Consider the following 26,596-nt stretch of genomic DNA (forward strand, 5'->3'; position numbering starts at 1 on the left):
CTTTAGCTTAACTCGATTCTTTCAGCGCTTGTTGACATTTCATTATTGCAATGAGACGGCAATCAAATGCAAAGTGCACAGACAGATAAACATGGGCGCATCGGTCGCATAATTTGGCAGCCACTGTTGCAGCAGCTGCTCGGCTAACCACAACACAATTGAAAATAGCACACACTCCAATTTGGTAATAGACGAACAAGTTGAAGTTCCAATTAGCCAATGCTGGTCACTGCCGACGTTGCAGCCACAGCAACAACAACAGCAACAGCAGCAGCAGCAGCAGCAACAGCAGCAGCAACTGTTGCTGGCAGCTATTGCCCGCTCTAGTTGCAACATCCCAGTGCTTTTCGGCCGCTGCGCCAATTCCACAAATTGCCACATTTCAGCTAGCTGCGATCCGACCAGTTTCGATTACATTATCTTTGGCTTGGCATTCGCCAGTTGCCGCCGTGTTCCGTTTTGCGGCAATGAATGCGCCGTGCTCTGTGGCGGCGGACAGCGTTCACTTTTATGCTGCCGCTGCGAACTTGCCACACCATCCGCAAAGTCTATGCCACTCCATGTGCCACTATAGAGGTGTGTGCATGACTGTGTGCATATCTGTGTGTGTGTGTGTCTGATTATGGGTAAAAGTCAACCGGCAATTTGCCGCTTTCAGTTTCCAGGGGCCTGTTCGCATTGCAAGTGCAACTGCATTTTTCATGTCTGCTGCCCCACAGATCCCGCTCGTTGTGCAACCAATTGTGCAGATGACGCCGGCGCCATCATCATCTGCACAGCTGCCCCAGCCTCAGCTGCCACAGTGGTATTCAAATCCAAATCCTTAACAATTCACTTGATATCTTGGTGCATTTATTCAATTCCGAATCAAAGCAAAGCGAGTTTGACTGCTTCCCACATTCAAGCACTTTATTTCCCTCGATTAATTGTTTGTTATTAAAAACTTGATATATGATTTATAGCCCAATTGAATTATGCAAAAAAACACTAAAGCAAGAAATTCCCATTTAGAATATCAAGTCTTTAGAAATAATGATTAAAAAGTTTCAATTGCAATGGCATTACTAGAGAGCTCTTTAAGCATAGTTGAGCTATTAGCCTATAGCTCTATAAGAATGCCAATAAGAAATGTTAATAAAATTACGGAAAATACTAAAACTATTGAAGCAAGAGCTTGCGCTAGAAATTTATTTTAGAGAAGCTTCAGTAGATTTGAAATTATTTCTATAGAGATAGGAATAATTTTACATTTTAAATTATTTATCGAAATCATTTTAAATTTGAAATTATTTATTAATTTTAAATTTGAAATTATTTCTCTAAAGATTGAAATAATTTAAAATCCACTTCTAAGAGATAAGGGGAGTACAAGTTAATAAATTAATTTCTGAGCCAAGCTCCTAACCAGGAACATACAGTTAATCTGGTTAAAGCTCCAATAATTACTATTGTGATAAGTAAAATTTTTAAAGAATTATTATATATCTTATTAGTTTACTTAAAACCTATATAAAATTGAAAAGACTCTTTTGCTCTCTGCTGCATAAATATTCCATAAATAGATCTGTAGATCAAAGAAAAGATACAGTCTCCATTTCTAGCTCTCAAACTGTAAGCTATAGTACTTTTATTGATTAGCATAGCTCTAATAAGCATAACTCAGCATACTAGTATAAAATTTATCTGTATTTTATGTATTCACATCTTTCCCCCTCCTATTTGGTTTAATCTTGATGTAATGTAATATATATAATTAAATGCAATATTTAGTTTGAATTTATTCCTTATACAACTTACTTTAGTTAAATTTTATTCCTTATACTAGTTCTCCACCTACCTTAACGCCTTTAATACAAATACTTATTCAATTCATCACTCCCATTGTGGGTGTTCCACAATCAGGGCGTCCAGGACCAGGCACTCCAATGCTCCTGGATGAAAAACAAAAATGCAACTTGTAATCTCTTCCAGAGTATTCACTTCTAAGCTTCAATTCGTACTGACTTTAATTTCTCTAGATCAAAGAGGAGCAGGCCCAGCTAGCGCATTAAATGAGCTGGCACGAGATCCCGCTGAGCGATCATCGAGAGGTCGACACATTTGTGCTCGCTATTAAAAAAAAAAACAGCAAGAGCTCTGCTCTGCTCTACTTAATACTACCTCCTAAACGCACACAAGTCAATTTATTAACCTATATAACTTCCTAAACTCCCTTTAACCTAATTAAATTTATTCAAACAAACGGACAATTATATGGGCAATAGTAGAACAGACTTATGTAGGCCTAGCTAGATAAATGTAGCAAATTTTGTAAGCGAACATGATGCTAAAAAAAAAACCAGTTAAAGTAGGCTAAATAATACATATACTTGAACTAAAATTTCGAGTTAAAAAAATATTTTTATATATATATCTTTTATGCATGCATTAAATCAATTTTTGATAGCTGCCTAAAAACTATAGAAAAAAAAAAAAATAAATAAAATAACGACAAATTACGAAAAATTAAATTTGCATATTTATTTATTAAGCCAAATTTTTGTACATTTAATCCAGTTATTTTATTTTATTTTATTTTTATTTTTATTTTTTTTTATAGCCAAAAAACGAGATTTCTAGCTGAACTCTCTCATTGGCTCTAAATACCAAAAAATTGAGCTCAAGTTTCTGACTAGAGTTATTTTTTTAATTTCGTGTCTGCTGAAGGTCACTGCGTTAAATGCTACTCAAGAGTAGTTGACTAAGTGTACTGTCTATGAAGTTATAAAAGATATCGGAATTCAGAAATTATACAATAGGAATACACATATATAATATGGTTCAATTTACGAGTTAGTTGTAGTTTAACCTTTAACTAAAAAGTTCTCTGAGCTCTTGTATTAAAACAAATCTTTTCTAAATCATAAATCAGTTCGATTCTCAATAAAGGTTTTCCATCCGCTTCCGATATAAATCTAGATACAATGTGTATATAATAGATATGCATTTTCTAATTAATTGCAGTTTAACCTTAAGGCTCTTGAGTTTTTCTTATAATACAAATCTCTTTTAAAGCATATCTATGCGATTCTCAATGATTATTTTCTAGCCGCTTCCGTTTACATAAAGGCCAACAATTATCCGTGCCATGTCTGACTAAGCCATTCTTTTCATACAAAAGCCCACCGTGCACTCAAATGCACTTGTACAAACACACACACACACACACAGCTATGGACAATTGCATTGGCGTGTGTAATGAAGCATTTAAGCGTTGATGTATGCCTGAAGCCAAAATCGCATTTGGCCAAAACGAAAACGAAAACGAAAAAAAAAATCGAGTGTTTTTTGTTTTTTTTTTTTTTTTTTTTTTTTTGGTCAAGCCAACTGCTGGCCCACTGCTGTGTGGCAGTGTTTCGTGTTGTTGGCTGCGCTGACTTTGCAGCGCTCTGTGGCGCTGTGTTAATGGAAACTTGCAGCGCTTGGTTGACCAACAACATGTGGCTCGTTCTTTGTAGGTCATAAAAAAACGCAACAAAAGCAAAAACTAAATAAAACAAGAGAGTAGAAAAAAATATTAAAAAAATACAAATACAAATACAAATACAAAACGGGGCGGCTTGTGGGCGTGTGCCGTGCATTTGCTACGGCGTTGCCTTCACGACGCTTTAGCTAATAGAAATATGAATATGCATCAATCAATTGACTGTTAACAATATCAATAGCAGCTATCTTAATTGGTGGGCAGCGACATACGCAAACACTTAGGCGGTGTCACCCGAAAGGTCAATGGAAGCAGCTATCGAAAGACTTAGGCAACGAACTCGCCACGTCAAAGTCAGCGCCAGACAAGCAGGCAGTGGGCGCACTTGACTACCTATCGCATAACAGTTATTAGCGCCAATTGCCAGATCAAAGTGTTGCTTAATGCTGCCAACTTTATGCTATAGCAGCGATACACTCGAATAAATAACAGTCTGGCCATAAAACATATTGTTTATGGGACAGTTTATGGTTATTCTTTAGAGATTAGAGATTTCAATTTCAATTTATTTCACTCTTTGTTATTCTTTAGAGATTTGCTGTTTAGGTTTTGGCATTCAAAACTTGAGTGAACTTGATTTCATTTGAAAAGCTTGTATTAGTTGGGGATGGGAGTCATGCAGGCCATGGCATATCCCATGCAATATAGATAGGTATATAGAACATATATATACATGCATATTCAACATGAAAAGCTGAATGCATAGAGTCCAAGTTCAGCTATCGACATATTTTAACTAGCTTAAGCATATATTTTTTCTTTATACGATCAAGTAAGGATATCTTCTAGTCAATCATTCCCCACTAAATTCGCGACAGTTGGCTGATTAAACAATAACAAGCATCTAGAGAACATTTGCATGCAAATTAAAAAAAAAGTGTGAATATTTATATACTGGATAGCAATCTATACTTTCACTTGAAGACAATAAAAGCTAAGAGGATTAAATTTATGCAAGCAAATAAATCCATAAGAGATCGCCCATTTGCAGCCCCCCAAAGTAAGGGTATCTCCTAGTCAGTCACGCCCAACGCTGCTTAAACAATAGCAAGCATTTAGCGATCATTTGCATGCAAATCCAAATGTGTCTGGATATTTCTTCCAGTGTACGTACGTATGCTTGACAATAAATAGCTAGCTAGCTAACTGAAGCTGCGCTTGCGAACGCATTTTGATTGCCATTGCCAACGCTCAAGGGTGATTATGCTCCATGAAACGGGCAATTTGCCATTTGATTCGCATTTGGCGAGCAATTAAAATATGCCGGGGTCTAGCTATGCTCTCAGGGCTAAAATTAGATGACTTGATGTGTCTTAAGGTGAAAGCAGCAGCAACTCAATTAACTTGATGTGACATCTAAGAGACATTGGCAGCCATGATGCGATTTCATTTGAATCTATAATATATGTACATACATATATTTATTTATGAGCCTTTATATACATTTAGGTATAGGTAAACGCGTAACTATTTCATTTACTGTGCTCCTTCAATTACTAGACAGGCCACGCCCACGCTTTCAGCTCGCATTGACATATTCCCACTATAGAAATTCCCACTATAGTTGACAATTTGCTCGTTAACTTCACACGCTGCACACGGCACGCAAAACACATCCAAAGCCTATATGATTATTGAATATGATTTTAAGTATATATAATAATAAAACTCCCTACCACTCTCCCACTCCTCCACTCTCTCTCTCACACACAGGCGCAGTTTGTGCTTTGCATTGTGCACACGACGCGCGCACTCTTCAGCAGCCAGTGCCAGTTCTCGAAGTTCATATCGACGCTGCTGCTGATCAATGCATCCATATTCTTCTGCCTCTTCATGAACTTCTATATGCAGAGCTACAGGAAGACCAAAGCACAGCAGCTGGAGCAGCAGCAGAAGCAGCAGCAGCAGCAGCAACTGACGGCGTTAGCTGACGGCAACAACAACAACAGCAACGAACTGCCAAAGGATAAGCAGCAGCTGCAGCAGGAGGAGCAAATCCTGGCGCACAAACTGAAGGCGCTGTAAGAGCCAAGGATGCTGCACAGATCTGCAAAATGCAATACAAATTGGTGTTGGTTCAACAAGCTGGCAAAAAAGAACAAAAAAAAAAGGATATCAAAATTTAGATTTGGAGTTAGTTTTCGGTACAAAGGTTTAATTTTAATTCGAATGGGGAGCCATAAAAATGTTTAGCTAGAACAGCACAGAAATGCCTAAGGAACACGAATAGAAGCCTAACAAATTCAGCCAGAATTTAAGCCAGGGCTTATGCAATACATAAACATAAAGATAAAGATTAATGATAAATGATATATGTCTGGTAATTTTTTTTCTGTTTGACCATATAGAAACTTTGCTTGATTGCTTGTCATTGTAGCTAAGAGAAACTTTCTAGAACTGGGTCAAATTTAATGATCTTAAGTCTAAGTATAAGTCATCTAATTAAGAATCTGAGATATATATATACAAAAATATATATGTATAAATATGTCTAATTAGCTCAGTTTGGCAAACGTAACTGCTAAGTGTTAATTGTAATGTGTAATTTGTGAGTTTTGTAAATAGATTTTGTAAATGTTAAATGTTAAATATTTGTAGCCGTTAAGCCGTAGCTGTAAGCCAACTAGTCTTAGTTACAAAATGCGAACGAACAAACAGAGCAATAATAAAAGTTAAGACAAATATAAAAGAACAACAACAAAGCCACGAAACCAATTCATTTGCTTGCGTTGCCTGATTAAATGGACAAAGATGGGGCGGCTTTTCCAAAGCAAAAACATAAATGAACGTGACAAAGCGTGAAGAAGGTGTGTTGCCCAAGCACATATATACGACTACTTCTTTTATTTAACATTTTAATAAAAACTAAATACACAAGAAACTGAAATAAAAAACCTGAAAGTATATTTGATTATGGTGTGTGTCTAGACTTAGGCGGGGATCATGTCCATACTAGATTAAACAACCGTAACTCACATCGGTTGTGTACATTGCTAAACTGATTTAGCGCAGCCAACTTCACACCTAATACAATCTTTGTGAGTTATATGTTTGGCCGACAGATGGTGAGCAACTAGCTCATCTTTGCACCTTTTCGAAATCAACATACATTATAAGCGCAGTTTTGTTTCCCGTATTTTTCGCTAGAGGTACATTAAATTGAGCTGCCCACTATAAAAGATGACTATTCGAAAATGCCCCACCACCTGGCGGATAAAATTCTCCCCTCTTGGAAGACAAATGCCGATGCCAACCAAACCAAATTTGCGTACATTAAATAATCCAAAAAAAATGCTGTTGCTAATAAATTCTAAAATACAAATTGTATTTATATAAGTAGCTTAAGACATTATGTTATAAATACATTAAACCGCTTATAATATCTTAGAAAGTTCTTATCACATAGAAAATTGCGATAGCGTTTTTGTATTCCGCCGACAGCACTATGTTAAATTTAAAATTCGTATGTTAATATTAACAGAAGTTTTAGCGCTGATATCAAACCGTCTTTATACTTCGTTGATTCGTTAGTAAACATTTAATGTTGAAATAATGTGATATGGGTGACGAAGTTTAAATTTATTAAATCGTAATAAGTAATATAAATACACAAACAAAAAATTCAAACTTTCTCTATTTACTGTTAAGTAGCAGGCGCACGCACTGTCCAGGGTATCTAACAGTCACCAACATGCAACAACAGTGGCCGTTTATCTTGTTTTAACAGCTGGCTGTTAGTCTTATTGGACAGCTGCGCGAGTTCGGTTGTGCGAGAGAGAGAGCTCCGGTTGTGCAAAAAGCAGAGCAAAAGCGAAATATAACAAATTGAATTAAAAGACGAAGCAAATGCAAGTCAAAAAAATAGTTGAAGAAAATTATTTAAAAGAGCAACACCGACAAAATCAACGACAGCAGAAGTAGCTCCAAAAAATGAATATTGATTTTCGTATTTTGTGACGGGCATAAAAACAAAAAAAAAAGAAGAAAAAATTGGGTGACAAAAGCAACCACTACATCTTCCAATAAGAGCTTAGATTATCAGTTGGTCTTGCTTGTTGAGCAATTTGCCAATTCCGCAATGGACGCGACGACAACAGAAGTAACAAAAACAACTACAATGTAGACGCGTTTGTTTAAGTGTTATTAACTAAGGCGAGTGTCAGTGTCGTTCAAGGTGCGAGCGAGAAGGCGCGCGACAACTGCAATAGCAACAACAACAACAGCAGCAACGACAACAGAAGCAAAAGCAAAAGTTCAACACTTTTGAGTCTGTGTGTGTGTGAGCGTGGCTGCTTGCGCGCGCGTGCAAGTGTAAGTGTATGCGTGTGCGTGTGTGTGTGTGTGTGAGATGCAAAAGGCACACACAAAAATGTGTTCAGCGAATTCATAATCGTGAAAGCAAAAATAAAAAAATACAATAATCAACAGAAATAACAGAAGCAAAAAGGCGCCTTAACCGGCAGGACGGACGACCACTTTGGGAGTGGCCTTGCACTTCGCGTTAGCCATATTCCAATTGGATTCCAAGCAGCTGAAGCACATAGCAGAGATATAACAAAAAAATAAATAAAATATGTGGATACCGTCGAACAACAAATACGGCGTCGGTGAGTACAACTTTTCAACAAATGTGGATGTGTGTGGGTGTGTGGGTGTGTGTGTGTGCGTGTGTGTGTGTATGTGGCTGTCACATCCCTCGCCTTTTGGCCAGGGCTCAACAGCACCCCCTGAGCCGGTGTAATTTAGGGTGTGCAAGCGGGGCGGGGCGGGGCGGGCGTGCGACGATGCGTCACGTGCACAGTTACAACGGCTTTTGTTGCTGTTATTGTTGCTTTTGTAGCTGTTGTAGCCATGCGTTGATTCACCGTTTTTTCCGCGAAACACCGTGCAGCATCACAGACAGGCAACCACCCCAGCACCCCAACCCCCCACAGGCACCTCGCCGCCTGCCTAGTCATCCACCCACCCAGCCAGCCGCTGTTGCGGCATGCCGGAAAGGCGGAAAAGCGATTTTTCTACTTATTTTTATAGCATGCCCGCTGCCACTGCCGCTGCCGCTGCCGCTGTCGCTGTCGCTTTTCTGCGCCTCTTCTTCTTTGACTTGTTTCTTTATGCTTTTTATTCGCTGGCAGCGTGAAACTCAAAGAGATTTCTGTTTGCTGTTGTTCTTCCTCTTCGCCGTGTTGTTGTTGTTGCTGCTGCTGCTGCTGCTGCTGCGATTTGATGTGTTTATGTTTTCATTTGCCCATCGCTGCTCGCCGCCTCCCCCCTGGCCTTATCTCAAGCACAATTGGCATCAAGCTCTCACTGCCGTGTGCCAGGTGTTGCCAATTTAAATGCCACTGTAATTACCCAGCAAGCGGCAACGTTGTTGCGGCAGCCACTGTAATTGTGACACTGCCATCGCAACATAAACTTGTTTCTCTGATAAGACTCGAGACTAGCTTTGAATGACATGAATTAACAGCCAAGCTAGCAGACATTAAAACGAATCTCTGGCGTTTTATACCCTTTCAAAGTGAAGCATTATGCTAAGTGTGTGAAATAAAAAGATATATCGCATATAAAAAAAGTATATATATGTATGTATGTATTTCTATGCATTTATGGCTTAAACTAGGGCGTTAGTATAGTATAATATAACATATAGTGCTATATATTTTAAGAACATATACTAGTTATATAAGTGTATTATCATAATCTAATCTAACTACTTGACTAATATTTATACTAAAGTTATATATGTACATATATACGCTTTTCCATAATCATTTTAAACATTATATGTGTACAATATCTAAAACAAAAGCATTATCGCTTTACTACTTTTTAATCACGTACTATATTATTTTTAATCTTAATTAATCTCGCCAGATTAAGAATAAGAGAAATTAATTTAAAAAATCAATGCACATAATAAACCCTTTCAAAAAGCTTTTATTTGGCAACTTTAATAATTTGATATACACTATCTATCATCGTTTAATCATACTCAGTAAGGGCATTCAGGCGTCGTTTATATGCAAGAATTTTGTGCTCAACTTTTACAAATGTTAAACTTGCAGCAAAGTTGCTTTTGTTTATGTTATTGTTGATGTTGTTGTACTGTCATTGTCATTGTTGCTGATTTTGTTTTTATTGTGTTTTCTCCGCAGTCGAGTTTTTTCTGTTTTATATGTATTTGTCTGTATATACATATGTCTATTCATATATGTATATATAATATTTTTACATTATCAGCACTTTTGTCACAGTTTTCGCATTAATGCGAACGTTTAACAAATGGCAATTGCGTCTAAAGAACTCGACGTTGAATCATTAATGTCTTAATGGACTCTCCTAAAGCTGTCTCTGAGTCTCTGTATTTAGGTGCCTTTCTAGATGCCTCAATAACTGCCCCGTAATCTCTATTTAGAGCTGCTTTCCTCTGATTCACTAATCTGAGCTCCTTTTAAATTTGTTTTTCCAGCTGTTTCTTGAGCTATCTCTGAATCTCCATCGTTAACGCTCTCTCACTTTCTGTAAATCTCCATGTAATGCTGGACCCAAGTTCTAAATGTAATTAATTGCCTGCTTAGCTGTCTCTGAATCTGCCTGTCCAGCTGCATCTATATTTTTTCCAAATCTTCCACAATAGATCTCTCACTCTCTCCCTCTATCTCTTTCTCCCGCTTTGTCTTTGTCTTTCTCTATATCTCTATCTAACTATGCATGTATATATCTATATATCTAACGATGTATCTATGATTCTGTCTATCTATATATCCATCTATCCATATTCTGTCTATCTATCTATCTATCTAGATAGATGAATAGATATCTATTTCCCTCTAGCTGCTCTTTGCATCTCCATAAGTCTCACTCATCTCCTCTACTGCATCTCAATTTGTCATTCAATCTTCATCTAGAGCTGCTCTACTAGATACTCTGGTCTTTTATCTGTATCTCAACTCTCTCTCTCCCTCTCTAAATCTTTGCCATTGCTGCCTCTCATTCTCTATCTATGTCTGTTACAGAATCTTTCACTCTAGCTGGATCTCTCTCTCTCTCTCTCTCTCTCTCTCTCTTTCTCTTTCTCTCTCTCTCTCTCTATCTCTCGCTCTCTCTCTCTCTCTCGCTAACTCTGCATCTGAAGGCCGGTCAGCAGCTTCACTTCCGCTTGCCTCATGTGCCCGATAAGCTGTAGTTGTCATCTACAAATGTATTGTTTATGTTGTTGTTGCAACTTCTACTGCTTCTACGACTGCTACTGCTGCTGCTGCTGTTGCTCTAGTTTCCACATTCCATGCAATTGCTGTTGATTTGTGACATGGCAGCCAGTCAAAGTTTACACAAATCAATCAGCCAGCCATCAGTTCGAGAGTTTAGCCCAGGGGCTTGTCATCCACGCAATGTAAACGCCATTAGTGGCTGGCTGTGTGGCTGTCTGGCTGTCTGGCTGGTCGGCTGGTTGTCCAGGCAGCGCGAACAACGCCCTAACCTTGCACAATAAACGGGGTCTGCGGCGACTGCGGATCTGGCTGTCATCTGCCACGTGCTGGTCGCATGCAGCTTTCGCTTGGCCAATGACTTCATTAACATCCGCATGCCGCAGCCCCACAGTCCCACAGTTCCAGGCCCGGGCACACGTTCTTTGTCTGTTTCTGCTTCTTTTTTTTTTTTTTTTTTGGGCAGCAATTGTAAGCATTGTCAGGGTAAACCAATCAGCGCTTTTGTATACCCTGTAACTAGTTGAAAAATGAGTGGGAGTGCGGGTAGAATAAGAATTGAGAACAACCACATATTTAGACCTATGAAAAAAATTAAGTTTAATAATATAAAATAATAGAAAATTTATGTTTTCAAATAGTATTTTTAGTATATTTATGGTATAGTATTTAGAAACAGATGTATTCATGAATGAATATGGGAAACTAACTAAAAACCCAATTAGCGCAGTTGTTCTGTCGATTCTAATCGGCAAATGTAAAGTGCTCATTTTACAGTTAAGTCAACTGTTTAGCTTAAAGTCCAGTTCATGAACTCAATTTCGAAACAGATTTTTGCTGTAAAATGCTTATGTAAGATTTCCACTTTAAGTATTTATATTGTATGCTTGATAAAGTATATATATATATATATACTTGTTATTCAACACTTATTTTACAATGAGTTTTCTGTTAAATATCAAACTTGTATACTAGATAAGTATATTATATCATACTATATATAATACATTTTGCCATATTTTGTATATTATTATAATGTATTTCATTTGTTATCTATAATAATATACTATAATATTTGTATATTATTATTCTGTACATATATTTCTTCTTATGTCGTTAGATGAACTAACTCATTTAATAAAATACTAAATTTTGATTTCTAGTAAAAAATGTAGTAAGTCGCATACTAATCTATATGTAGTATATCTTTACATGTTATAATATATCCCTATACATACATATATCTAAATAGGAAATGTCCAGCATATATAGAGTACACATAAGTCTCTATAGTAGTGTTTAGTATATGCATATATTACATTTAGTATATAAAAGTATTTTAATTTAAATATACATAAGTGTAAAGAATATTTTAGTCATTTAAATATATGTATATAATATAGACTTTGATGATTCACCAAATAAAATGGGCTGATCTAAATGGATATTTGCTCAGTTGCATATTCCCCACATCTGTTGAGCTTAGTCAGCCTTAAGGCTGTGCTAAAGTTTACAGGGCATCGACTAGTGCGGCACACTTGATGGCATTTCCTTCTGTATGTCGTCCATTCTCAATTACGCAGTTAGTCAACGACAATTTTTGGTGGTTGCATGCAACTGAAGCTGATGCCTGGTGGCTCAATGCCTGCTGGCTCGCTGGCTGGTGGCTCCGCTGGCTCGTTGTTTGAATGCGGGCAGTTTCATCTGTGCGCAGCGAATTGGCACAGACCGCAGCAGCCGCTGAAAACTCTCAGCGCAACTTTGCCAAAAAATAAATAAAAAAGGGAACATTAAAAGTAAAAGAAGAAGCAGCAGCAACAGAAGCAGAAGAAGTTAAAATTTGTAGACAGGCGCAGGCCGGATGTAGTCGATGCCTTTTCCAACGAATTCCGTTGTTGTTGTTGTTGTTGTTGTTGTTGCTGCTGCTGCTACTCGACTAGGGGGCAAATTCATTTTCAACTTTAATTTAATATTCATTTTATGCATTTGGCCAGTGGCTGCGTAACTCTCTCTGTTCCTCATTCTCTATGGGTGTGTGTGAGTGTGAGTGTGTGTGTGTGTGAAGTCAGCGCACAAATTTGTGCAGCGTTTCCTTTTTGTTATGCAAACACAGATACACGCACACACACACACACACACACACACACACATACACAGAGAGAGATACTTACACACACACACACACACTTCAACACTCACATTAAATTGATTCATATTCATTGTTTAATATGCTTGGCGGCAACTTTATAAGCCCGCCCCTCCCCACCGCGCCTCTGCCCTTGTGCCTGCCCCCGCCACCCAGTGCTCAGGCTGTGCCACGTTCCTCGACTTCGCTTCAACATTTTGGCCTACCATAATTTGTCTTTAACGTTGTATTTATGATTTGTGCTGCGTCAATTTCTACTTCTATGATTAACTACGCACACACACACACACACACACACACGAGCACACACACATGTGACACTTCCGATTTGCTTTGGGCGCATTATCAGTCAGTTAACCGGATGAGGCACGTTTCACGTCATGCCTCGCATTAATGTCAATGCAGTCCTAAGAGCTGATAGACATTACCCTCACGGCAGACGCGAGCCCCACACGGTCCGGCGATAAGGCACATACGTACATAAATAATGCCCGAACTCATCAAAATATATGTATATGTAGATAAGCTTCAGCATTAGGCAAACAGACATCAAGTACTGTAAATAAATAATTAACAACTGTGTCACTTTCTGGCTTCCGCCATCGACAATTCCGATTGGTTGGATTGCCGAAGGAGTTGGGGGGGATCGTGGGAGAGTTGCCTAAATAATTCCCGTTGACTGCCCCTCCTGATAAATGTGCAAACGTTTCCAATCAAATATTTAATTTGCGGCCTTCCATTTGGCTTTTCGCATTTTCATAGATTTGCGCAAATTTCATATTTACATTGAAATATGCAAACATTAAATAGGTTGCGTTGCGCATATTTAACATTCGCAAATGCAGTAAATGGCATTGCGAGGGGCCTAAGAGAGTTTAGGGGACTATTGACTAGTTGATGCTCTATAAATTTACAAACGAGTTAAGTCTAAACTAAGTACAGAAATCAAGAGCTTAGCTTAATAATGAAGTTTCTATAGTACTGAGAAATGTGTTTAGTGAGTGTTATGTATTTAATATTAAAGTTAGTTTTGCAGATTATGTTACTGAAGAATTCCCAGGTTAAGACTCGGATTAAGAAACATTTATTTTTACATTAATTAAATCTTTCTTCTTCTTTCCTTTAATTTCAATTCTTTAGATAATATTCGTTTATAAGTATTTGCCTATATCTAATCCCCTTTTCACATTTTCCTAATTTTAATTTAAGCAGAATGAACTTAAATAAAAAGCTCTGCCTATAAGTCGATCTCGCATTCATCTTGATCTCTACCAAATATACCCTCTCCACATATAGGGTATAGCAATGCATATTGCATGTTTCAGCAGCATGCTAACACGTTTTCAAATTGTGATGTGTGATGTGAGTGTATGATTATGTGTGTATGTGTATGAATGCATATGTGAGCACGTGTATCTGCGTGTGTGTGTGTTAGTAGGGAAATACGATGTCAGCTGCAATAATGAGAAGCTGTTCATCAGCCAGAGAATGGAGAATGTTCAGTAAAGAACTTTACATTCGATTCGCGACGCCAGAGTGGAAGAGAGAGAGAGAGAGAGAGAGGGAGGAACAGAGTATGAAGCAGAGTGAGCGAGAGGGAAGCGAGTCTGGCACAACAGTTCGTTATAAAAGTATTCAACGGCCAACTCTAATGACATCTGATTGACATTGAGGCCACATTTCCTGTAGACGTAACTCGACATCGATAGATGAATCAGGCACTGCATATATGTAGATAGACTCGCAGCATTATGTTTATTTACAATTTGAGCTTTAAACTCTTTGAATGTTTATAAATACTGGAAAAGACTTTTTGATAGTGGGCTATCTCTAAAGCTGAAGCTTTTAAAGACACTACGTCATACTCTTTTCCCACCGGCAGTTGTTTGACCCATTTAGTCACTCCCTATGCTCTAGAGACCCAAACTCATCCCAACCTTACACACGCACACTCACACACACACACTCGCTCACAGACATAATTTAACGGTGTGTGAAACAACGCAATTAATTAATTAAATTCTTAAGCCCTCGACGCGCACTTGGGTCAAGTGTGAAGATTCTCCATGGTGGCTTGTCAGCTCCCAGTGCTATTATTCGCTTGCCCTGCACTGTATGCCCTTTTGTTGAATGGCGTTGTTATGTTTGTACTTGAATGTTGTGACAAATGATGCGGGCCAATTCACTCTGGACTCATATTCATTTCTCAGACTCAAACTGTCGTTTGAATTTGTTAACAATTGAAATCATATTCATATTCATACTCATATTCATATTAATATTCATATACGTATTCATATTAATATTCATATTCATATACGTATTCATATTCATATTAGTACATATTAGTATTAGTACATATACATATTCATATTCGTACTCATATTCATATTCGTATTCATATTAGTATTCATATTCATTTTCACATTCATATTCATATTTATACTCATATTCATATTCATATTAATAATCATATTCATATTCATATTAACATTCATACTCATATTCATATTCTTATACATATTCATATACGTATTCATATTCATATCCATATTCATATTCGTATTCATATTCATATTTATATTCGTATTCATATTCATATTTATATTCGTATTCATATACGTATTCGTATTCATATTCATATTAATATTCATATTCATATTCATATTTATATTCGTATTCATATTCATATTAATATTCATTATCATATTCATGTTCATATTCATATGTATATTTATATTTATATTCTTTTTCACATTCATTTTCATATTCATATACGTATTCATATTCCTATTCTTATTCATATTCATATGCATATTCATAGTTATATTCACATTATGATCACATTTTCACTTTCACTTCTATTCATTCATTAACATTAATATTCTTTTTTCGTATTCATAACAATTTTCATTCTAATTAATAGATACTACATACATATTCATTCACAATCTCATTCACGAATGCGTGTGATATTCTACAGATTTATTATGCCTCAATATGATTCATACTTGTACTCATATTGCTCTCATTTATTTTGCTACTTGATATTCATATTTTATATAGGAAAGCTTAGTAATACATACATACATATATCATACATATATGTACATATATACATTTTCATTTAGCAGATTTACATTTCAATTTACATTATCAATTATATAGTTACATATAGACATACATAAATATTTGTATACAAGTTTAAGTTTAAGTAGATTTAGTCGTATTCATGTTGATTTAGTTCCCAGCTGATTCACTCATATTCATTGTCCATAGTTTTACAGCTTCGTCATGAATACAAATCTGAATCATCATGAATTTTTTGATATGAAATCATGATTTTTCCTGCCCAGAAAGGGTGTCCCAACATCGTTAGTATCATGGAGACTATTATGTTCTGGTTTTAATCTATTTGATGACGTTGCCACAAATACGTGCCGAATGCCTCTTGCAGTTGCATATAAGCTTGAGCGAGAAGGGCAGAGAGAGCAAGAGAGACAAAGACAAGAAATTGCCAGCAATTTTATAGTAGTGCTTATGCTCATATGATATACACACACACTCATATGCACATACATACATACATACATATATGTATATGTATGTTATCTAGAGGCATATGAGCCGCTCATTGCGCTAATGCAGCAGCTCTTTTATTTAATTTAAAATTATTTTCCAACTGTCGCTGGCTCTGGCTCTTCCTTTAGTGTCATATTCTGTTTTTCTTCTGTTTGTTTTTCTTTTTGTTTTGTATTTTTTTTTCGCATGCACTTGGCTTAACGACTTTTTTATTTAAATACGTTTGTTGACATTGCGGACTTGTTGGACTGTTTTGCTGCTGCTGCTCTAACCCCCTCTCCCTCTCTCTCTCTCTCTCTCTCCCTCCCTCTGCTCCTGTCTTTGTCTGTGGCCTTTGTTTTTGATGAACAAAGTAAAACTCTGGCAAATCCCATTTGTGCGCCTCGAGTACTTTATCAAAAGCGCAATTAAAGGGCAACGGTAATTATCTGCCCTCTAGGCAGGGCACTAACCACCGCCCATCTCCCGCGGCCCCAGCTCCGTCATTCTCAACTATTTTAGGGAAATGAAATATTAAATTTCTTTACTCATTTTCATGAAATGCGCGTTGATGTCTAAAAAATATGCTCATTAGAATTATGCGGAGCTCTCAACGCGTTTGCTAGTGGGTGGACGGGGTGGTTTATATGAAGAGTACACCGGGAAAAAGTTTTGTTTGAAACGAAAAACCTTAAATTTGCACTATATAGAGAATTTATGATTCATATGTGCATATGTTTCTTAAGGATTATTAAATTGACGATAAAAAATTAGATTTCTTAGTGATAAAGAAGCGGTTTATCTTATCTTGTTATGAAATAAGATAAATAAATAAAATAAAAAAAAATTGTATTAATTGGGGTTAAATTAACTTAAAATAAGTCGAAAAATATCTTACCTAATAAATCATTTGCAGCATAATACAATATAATTTATACTTATAAATAAAAAAGAAAAAAAATTAAAAAAAATTCCAATAATTTGTTACTCAAAATTTTGCTTAAAAGACTTTTCTTGAAGCATAAAATTCTTTAATTTTGTCGAGTGTATGTACACATATGTGTGTGTGTGTGTTGGATTCGTAGGGCGGGGCGTTGGCTAGCTGCCTGCCAGCCCGACGCCCGCCTAATGTGACTGACCTAAATAGTGCGACGGTTGGTTGGCACTGTGCCTGCCCGTAACTGCCACAGCTGTGTGTATGTGTGTGTGTGTGTGTAGTGTCTGTGGTGTGTGTGCTCATTTGCTTGAGTGTCGCTGTGCAGCACAAGTTGAATTGCTTCAAGCCGAAGCTCAACTTCAGAGCACCTCCCTCGCTGCTTTATCCATTTAAATTATAAAATTTCAGCTATTTAGCAGCTTGAGATCCATTTAAATCAGCAGTGGCTTCATCTCCATCTCCATCGACGGCAACGGCGACGGCTCCAGCTCAGGCACCGGCTTCAGCCGGCTACAGTCAGTTGCAAAAGTCATGCGACGACCCCACGCTCCTAGCGAAAGCGCTAAAGCAGGAAGACGCAGATAAAGACGCGGCAAACATAATGCACGGCAGCCACAGCCAGAGGAATAACAAATAGATATTGCTCGACTAGCAAGTGCTCTGCTAGGACATACACTGAGAGAAAGTGAAGAGCATAGAGAGGAAATTTCCTACCTTTTGTAGTTTCCAAGAGATTATATATTATATAGATTATAGATCTAAATAGGGTTGAGGCTACATTCTTTTTACTTTCTTCTAAATATATGTATGTATAATTTTTAATATATATATACATATACGAAGTTTTACAAATGGATAATTATTGAGAATTCTTAAAGACATGGAGAGAGAGAGAAAGCAACAATTGAGCATCTTTTATCTCCAATAATTCAATTGAGATTTAAAGATACATACCAAACATTTTTCGAACTAAACCTCTACAATTTCAATATACCCTTTCTGTATGAAATGGGCACAAGGTATGCCAGAACAGCAACAGCAACAACAGGAAGCAGTTTGCCCATTTTCATCGCATTGAAGCATTGCATATGACAGACAGACCAACAGACGCGCACACACACACACACACACACAGACAAACAGACGAGCGAACAGACGGACAGACTTATAGCACTTACATATGTACATCCATCCATCCGCCGCCCCTCTACTCACTCAATCTCTCATATGTCTGGCTGTGCGTTTTATTAGCTCCTTTCGTTGATATGCTCATGCCGTGCTCGCTCGTTTGTCTTTCAGCGCGCGCACAAACACAAATACACACGCACACACACACACACACACACGCACAGACAACGTAACACCCCCACAACATGGTCTTGCGGCGCCGCCCGGACTCCACTGCGTGCCTGGCATTTGTAATTGGCCAGCATGGCGGCCACGTTGCGGATTTATACGTCCACTTATCAACAGCAGCAGCAGAAGCAACAGCAACAGCAACAGCAGCAGCAGCAGCAGCAGCAGCAGCAGCAGCAGCAGCAGCAGCAGCAGCTTCCCTTACTGAAGCCTCAACTCGTACTTCATCTAGAGCTGCAGCTTCTCTTTATTGTTCATTGCAGGCAAAAGTGTTCAATTGCCAAGTGCCGCTTGTGGCAATTGTTGTTGCTGCTGCTGCTGTTGCTCCTTGAGAGAGACACACACAAACACCCTCCTCCCGATATGTATGCTCGAACGTATTTTGTTTCCAGAGCCATTTGCCTATTTATAGTTGAAGTATTTATTGTTGCCGTGCCACTCGTGGCATGCTCAAGTGCCCACTCATGGGAGCACTTTAATTGCCTTCAATGGCCCGGCTATAGCCTGGCTGGCGTCTTCTGCATTCAATACCAATGCTGGCTCCAATGTCACGGGCCAAGGCGCAACTGGTTGCTGTCGCTGGCTGCAATTCCGCATGCAACTGCTCTAACACTCCATCCATGTATTTATTTTGGTTGTTGCTTTCCGTCTTTTCAGCCATACACAACTGGCATGGCGACGTGCGCTACGGCCTGGCCCTGGATGTGGGCGACTCCGTGGACATTGTCGAGGAATGCCGGCATTGGTATCGCGGCTCCTGTCCGCGCAAGTCCCGCGCCGTGGGCATCTTCCCCAAAACCTATGTACACATCAAGGATCTGTCGAAGATCGATCCGGTCGTGGCCGAGTGCACGCAAGTGCTGCGCGAATGGTCCGAGATCTGGAAGCGTCTCTATGTGGCAAGTATATGCTTTATATAGCTTAAATCAATTTTATTATATCAAACTATTTCTGCATAGGATCGTGAGGCCTACAAGTTCCAGACGCTGCGCAAAGTCATGTACTCCATACTGGATAGTCGGCGGGAGCTGCTGAGCGCCACCATGACACAGGATCAGACAACCGAACTCCAAATGGTTGTGGTCTCCAAAATCGATTGGGGCAATCGGTGAGTGAAGAAACTAAACTATTAACTAGAACTAAACTGGAAGTACAGGGAGTACAGAAGACGAAGAAGGCGTCTCTCATAATTATAAAAGAGTTAAATAGATCTAGCCATGTCCGTCTTCTGTCTAGTCCTCTGGCTCTCTGTATGAACGCAAGAATCTTGAGAACCATAAAAGCTAAAGTGCTGAAATTTGAAATATTCGTGTTATACTGAGTTCGATTACTGGCCATATAACTTATCGTTATCGATATTAATCGATAATTGATTCAACAAGTGTATTCCGGCACTCCTGACTCTAGTCAAGTCAGTCAGATCTTTAGATCTTTTACAGGTCTCAATATATAATTTCTAAATATAATTTGGAGTAACCCCACGTTATTTGAATACATTCAAAATAAACATTATTTGCTTATCAGTATCAAAGAGAGTCACATTTAGCTAGGCCACGCTGTAGCGTTTCATTTCTTATAAAACTTAGTTTCAGCTCAAGGTTATCTGCGTCAAGAACAACATTTATGTATTTCCGCTCATTTTCACAATCTTCAAGTATTACTCAAAGAAGTGTTTACACGTAGTATACATACATATACATACAAAGATATGTAATATATAAAAAAAATATACATAAATAATTGTATATGTATTTTTTATGCATGGGAATTTTTTTATTCCGAAAGACGCTAATATATTATAGAGAACTTCTACTTTTACATGCTTAAGTCAAGTTGGTCGCATTTCAGCCAAAATTATACCTTGTAAAAGGTATGAGTATAGTACATGGCAAATTGATATACTTATGCTTGAAAAAAAGATGAAACTCCTCTTGGTATAAATTTGACAAATTTAGTTACATCAAATATGTTAGTCAAATAGTTTAAAAAGAGTTTCTCAGAGATCCACAATTTTATATATATATATAAAAAAAAAAAAATCAGTTTCCTTTTTCCTTAATAATCCACAAAGTTGACATTAAATTCGACTCATTTTTGTTACAATTTAAAACTTAGATAGTTTCTTTATTTTTATTTTTTTTATTTATGTAAAATGTGTTCTTTTCTAGCAATAATCACAATGATTTTGTTATAAACAAAATTGCTTAAAATTACATACATATGTATATATGTCTAAAAGTTAAGACAAAAATAGCGAGAGCAATTGCTTTTTGTTACTGTTACGGTTATATAATTCAATTACTACAATTTAGCTGTAAGTATGTCTCCTACTGTGTATGGATCTACATTTAAATTAATATAGATCAACGTTGCGTGAGCTGCGATCTTGGCGTGATCAAAGAGCAAAAAACTATAGACTATATTGTATATATATTTAAATGGCGCATCATTGTTAACTTTACTACGGATACAATGCTGTAATAGGTATTGGTATAGCAGTATAAGCATATCGGATCAATTTCATTATCATTCACAAATCCAACCTACAAATTGCACGGTCTGCCTGTGTGTTCTCTCTCTCTCTGTCTCTCATTATCTTTCTCTATCTTAGCTTGCACTTTCTCATCGTCATCTCTGTTTCTCTCTCTCTCTCTCTCGCTCTTTCTCTGTGTCTAACGGTTTTTGCTTTATATAATTTTGCTAAAGAATTCCATATGTGTTGATGTTTTGTCTTTGTTTTCGATTTAGTTTTTTTTCTGAAGTTTCCTCAAATTCAAGTTTCCACTTAAAAAACAGTCTTAGAGATGTACATACAAGTATATATATAAATATATATATTGATACATATATATGTTATATGTTAGAAGCCTACAAGCCTAGAACACCTACTAAAAAAGCCCCTCCAATGGGTCACATCTCTACATCGTCTACAAATGTTATTGAGAAATCATTGAAATATTTTGTTTGTTTTGTTTAAAATTAGCGCCAATTTAATTGCTTTAGCGCCTATGTCTCGGTCTCCTTGCCGCCGAATAGTTCGGCGGGCGGGTAAATTGAATGGCTAATCGGATTCATTTCCAACGTCGAGGGGGCCGAGGGTGTACGGGAGGCACCCAGCAAGCCGCATAGCTGATGCAGCATATCACCGTACGACCGTGTGGTAAGATTCTGGCTAAGCAAATGCAAGATCAAGAAGTCGCCAATCTAACAAACGAAAAGTTTAAGGTTAGTTATCATAAAAATGATATATATATAGTCGATATAATCACCTCCAAACGTCGCACGAGTCCAGCGATTTCCTTGCGCTGACCCGAGCGATAGGAGCGCTTGATGATTGTTTCGCGTGTGGTGGGCATCATGATCACCACCAGGGAATAGAGCACAGCCACGCCCGAAATGGTAGCCAATATAATGAACCAGAACCTATGGAAAAAATACCATTTATCAAACATGATCAATCAGGTCGAGTAGCTGATCTTACCATAGGAATATGTAGATCTTCTCGTTGAGTATATTGAGGGCCAGCACGCAGAGCGTATCGTGTTTCTGTATGGAGCCACTTGGGCCGAATTTACGGAACGTACATTTCGTTAATCTTGGAAAGATCTCAATCATCGGATCGTAGCGCATGTCCTGATCCATACTGGAGAACTTGAGGACATCAGTACCATAGGACATAAAAGCACCGCCCAGAAACTTATCCACCATGAAGATATTGACAATGACATTGATGAAGTTCAACAGTTCGCAGAAGAAATACGCAAAGGAGTAGCCATTGTGCGAGTTGAGACTGTCCATAAAGTATTTAATGATGCGATCCTGTCGCTCCTTGCGATAATCCTCTGGCACCGAAACCATGCCACGCAAACCATCCGTTATCATGCGAATCTTGCCATCCTCCATGTTCTTCCAGATCCAATGGGGCAAATAGAACATGAGACCCTAAAGAGAATAGTGTTGTACGATTAGATTTGCAAGGTATTTTTCTGTTAACCCCAAAACTTACCTGGAAGAAGAGCACGAATGGCACCCACTGATAGTAGCTATGGTAGCGTTTCTCCTGCCCATATTCGTTGCCCAATCCAGGCCCAGCCACATCGGTGCCAATTTGCCTGTGCTGTTGGCCAGGTATCGTGAAGGTGTATGTTATCCAGCAGAAGGTGTTGATCACATGCATCGGTATGGAGCCGTCATTGATGCAGCTAATCGGATCACCTGCCAGTGGCACAGAGAGAGAGAGAGAAAGAAATGATGATGAATAAAAATATGTCTATTGCATAACCTGGTTTACATTATATCCGCAATTGGTTTAATAAACGGTGTCTACAACTAATTGCATAAATCAGTTGCAATTTGGAAATAGAACCCGTGACCTTTTATTTATTTCACTTTTTTATGTACATTCAAATCAAATCCATTTGCATTTCACAGCCAGTCGAGTGCAGCCAAATGCCGTTCATCAACGTCAAGTGGCATTAAGGCAATCTAAATCTCTAACCCTGGCCACAGATATACTGGATGGGTGTGCCAGACCCCCCACACCTACCCTCCCCCCCTCTCTCTCTGGGTCTATCTAATTCTGTTGCTCTCTAGCGCACACAATTAGAATAGCTGAACTGAGCTATGTATGTGCTTTAGGGCTTGTTTGAAGTTTCCTAGAACTCAATTGTCAATATTTATATTGGCACCACACACGTACGTAGGTATGTATGTGTGTATGTGTGTGTGTTTGGAGCGCTTCTCTTAATGCACAAACATTGGCTTTGCCAGCGAGTTTTGGCCATAAATCAATTTCACAGAAACGGGCTCAGACGTGTTGTGGCTTGCCACGAAAGACGAAAGTAGGAAAAAAAATATATGGCTTGTTGTCTGTCTTGTTTCATTTAGTAGCAGCCTGTGATGAGTGTAGGAGACCTGGCTGGCTGGCTACATGGATCTTCACACAGCCAAGACACGCACCACCCGCTGTGACTCACTCATTTGACTCATTTGCGTATTCATCTGAAATCTGATGAACGTGCCGCAGACCTTCCAGTTAGCGAACCATTCAATATTGAGCAAGCACAAATAGGTTTCGAAATTCAATTAGCTCAAAAAGTTTTTATACTCGATTTACATTCGAAATACCCTAGGTTACATTGCCCATTGCAATTTTAGATGCTTCACGGAAAAGTTGTTAGCTATGATATACTTTAGAGACAATAAAAAATCCTAAATACTCTCACATCTATAAACCATTCTCATGTATCACAGTTTTACAGTCACTGTATATATTTCATAGTTTTAGAATCATTGAAGAGTAATGATTCATAGACAGTTAACGGTTACTACTTAAACTTTAAACATGTTTACAGTTAGCAAGCCACTTTATTCCCTCTTACAGTTTGACAAGTATTTAGAAACTATCAAAAGCATTCCGCAAAAACAGTTTTCAGCTACAAGTGCAATCTAAACAATGAGTAAGATATTGATTGTACTTCATATACAATCATTTTGTTTTGTTTATCTTAACAGCTGCTTTGTAGATTGTTAACAGAGTATTGGGCAGTCGTGAATCACCGTTTACGTACCTTTTGCTAACCATTTATGCTGCACTCAGCGCAATCGATAGTAATTGGATGTACATACTATATATAGGGCCGAATGCATGGCTAACACATTTGCATAGACTGCACTAATTTTCACAGGTTTCGAATTCGAATTCGAGTGCAGAGCAGAAGAAGAAGATGAAGAAAAACTAAAATTACACTTACCAATCAAATTGTTGGCCGTAACAATAATGCAACAGGTGAAGAGTATGGCGGTGGTAATCCTATAATGGCAGCGAAAGACCATGTTATCGATGACCGCCTTGTCCAGCAGATAGCGTATCTTGATGAAGCTGGACACAGCCGAGACCATGCCAAAGACCGCCATGTTTCTAGCTTCGACTTCTGCTGCTTCTTCTCACTGTTGTTGTTGTTGCTGCTAATTGATGTTGTTGCTGTTAACTAAACTAAACTGTAAATGAGAGAGGAAACATTGTTGTTTGTAGTTGTGCCTATTATGCAATTAGAAGCTTACGACAGGCTGCAATGTGGAAATTTATAGAGTGGGTGTGTGAGTGTGTTTATGTGTGTGTGTGTGTGTGTGTGTGTCTAAGTTATCTGGCACAACACATAATGTGACATATTTGAAATGATGCGCAACTACAGCACACATTTCCGTTGCGATGCCTTATCGCTCTACCCTCTACAAGCCGCACTTAAAATTAAGTAAGTGCCTCTCCCTCAGAGATTGCTCCGTCTCTCTTTCTCTTTCTCTTTCTCTGCATAAATTTTTTTGTTTTTCTATTTATTTATGTTGTAGCACAATCTAATCTAATCTTTGTCTTTTGTCCGCACACACATAGATCGGTTGAATGGCCTCAGAGCGAGTCTTGGAGACGAGAAGAACCGGTAAATTGGGCTCTGGCCAAAGCTTTTGTCAACCCACGCATAAATTTCACTTTGGGGCATGGCAGTTTATATGTACACATGTATGTGCACACCACTTGAAAGTCAAAGCTTTTTTGTATAGTCCTCAGCTCAATATGAGTGTATGTATGTATATATACACATATAGCTAACTTCTCGAATTCGATCGAGATCAGGTTCTGTTCTGTTTGCTTTTTGTTTTCTTTATTTCGTTCCTCTTTTCTTTCTTTTTTTTTTTTTTTTTTGAAAGGCTCTCGAGATTTGTTGGCGCTTTTGTTTATATGCAAATTTGTCATGTTTGTTGCTGTCGTTGCTTTAATTTCGATTTGTGCGTCTTTCGTTTCGGCAGCGCATATCGCATAACTCTCTCAAATACACACGCACACGACACGCACACATAGAGTCGTCTCTGTCGCACACACTGCAATTAAAGTCAAATTGTGTCTGCATCTGCGCGGCGGCAGCTACTCCTTTTCAAAATGCAGCCAGCTTCTGCCTTCAGCACTGAGCATTGAAAGTTACACAATGCTTCATGCCCTCTACACACTAACACCAACACAATGAGATACACACACGAATACACACTCACTCACACACACATAGATAGAGAGAGCCAGGCACTTCATTTCAATTCTTTTGCTGCTGCTGCTGCGGCTGCTTTTTTCTTTTTTTTTTTTTGTTTCAATAAATTTTTCGAAAAACTGGTTTTAAGGTATTTTCTTTTTTTTCGTGTGATCGGCGAGAGCGAGAGGCCCCCAGGTTCGGTTCGGGTCGGGTCGGTTAGTGTATGTTGCCACTGTTGCGCTTTGCTGCCGTTTTTCAGTTTTTTTTCCGAAGACTTTTTTTTTTTTTTTCTTTACGCTACCAACATTAGCCGAGCCTGTCTGCAGCTTTTTGGCCGCTATTCTTTTAAGTGATTCTTTTGCTCCTGCCAATTTGGCATTTCGCATACAAAATTTATAGCCACTTTTGACACATTGAAAACTTGTTTTAAACGCGTTGCGGGCCATTAATTTTCTGGCCCGTTTTGTGCCTGGCCTTTACAAATTATTTTTTAATTTATTGTTGTTGTCTCTAGTAATTATACTTTGTTGCAAATTTTGGTTCTGCTTCACAGCAACACAAACACACAGACAGAGACGTAGCAACCACCTCAGCTGTAGCTGCATTTGAAGCCGCATCTGTATGTGTAGCTGCAATTGTGTGCGTGCGTGTATGTGTATATCTGAGTAGATTTTTTTGTTTGCAGCCAACAACTGCAGCTTGGTGCTTTGCTGTGATTACCGTTTTCTAAATTTGTGCAGCTGCGCTCAGCGGCGTTCCAAAACCTACTGAATTGAACGCGAAACGGTGCTAACTTAGCCCACCGCGCTACACAGAGCTGCGCTCTCAGAGAGCTCGCGCTCGCAC

The 26,596-nt window shown here is 38.2% G+C and overlaps 3 protein-coding genes across 3 annotated transcripts in view; 2 read left to right on the top strand and 1 right to left on the bottom strand.

Moving 5' to 3' along the window:
- The window catches only part of LOC108657725 (very long chain fatty acid elongase 7), a 14,442-nt gene extending 8,217 nt beyond the window's left edge, over positions 1 to 6,225 (top strand). Inside the window, exon 6 of the mRNA XM_030383092.2 lies at positions 5,237 to 6,225. Within this exon, the coding sequence (XP_030238952.1) occupies positions 5,237 to 5,548 (312 nt within the window). The 3' untranslated portion in view covers positions 5,549 to 6,225. The remainder of the gene's footprint in view (positions 1 to 5,236) is intronic.
- A 1,020-nt stretch (positions 6,226 to 7,245) lies between these two features.
- The window catches only part of spg (dedicator of cytokinesis spg), a 32,058-nt gene continuing 12,707 nt past the window's right edge, over positions 7,246 to 26,596 (top strand). Inside the window, exons 1-3 of the mRNA XM_018112278.3 lie at positions 7,246 to 8,130; positions 19,389 to 19,630; positions 19,691 to 19,839. Coding sequence (XP_017967767.2) covers positions 8,097 to 8,130; positions 19,389 to 19,630; positions 19,691 to 19,839 — 425 coding nt within the window. The 5' untranslated portion in view covers positions 7,246 to 8,096. The remainder of the gene's footprint in view (positions 8,131 to 19,388; positions 19,631 to 19,690; positions 19,840 to 26,596) is intronic.
- Positions 20,823 to 26,574, bottom strand: Inx3 (innexin 3). Its single transcript, XM_018112284.3, has 6 exons — positions 26,471 to 26,574; positions 24,485 to 24,731; positions 22,738 to 22,946; positions 22,213 to 22,673; positions 22,001 to 22,154; positions 20,823 to 21,935 (listed from the first exon to the last, which is right to left on the bottom strand). The coding sequence occupies exons 2-6, from the start codon at positions 24,645 to 24,647 to the stop codon at positions 21,738 to 21,740; spliced, it is 1,185 nt and encodes a 394-aa protein (XP_017967773.1). The 5' UTR covers positions 24,648 to 24,731; positions 26,471 to 26,574; the 3' UTR covers positions 20,823 to 21,737.

The sequence above is a fragment of the Drosophila navojoa genome, chromosome 2 (genome assembly GCF_054131105.1).
Source record: "Drosophila navojoa isolate 15081-1374.11 chromosome 2, UAZ_NAV_1.0, whole genome shotgun sequence".
Taxonomy (NCBI): Eukaryota; Metazoa; Arthropoda; class Insecta; order Diptera; family Drosophilidae; genus Drosophila; species Drosophila navojoa.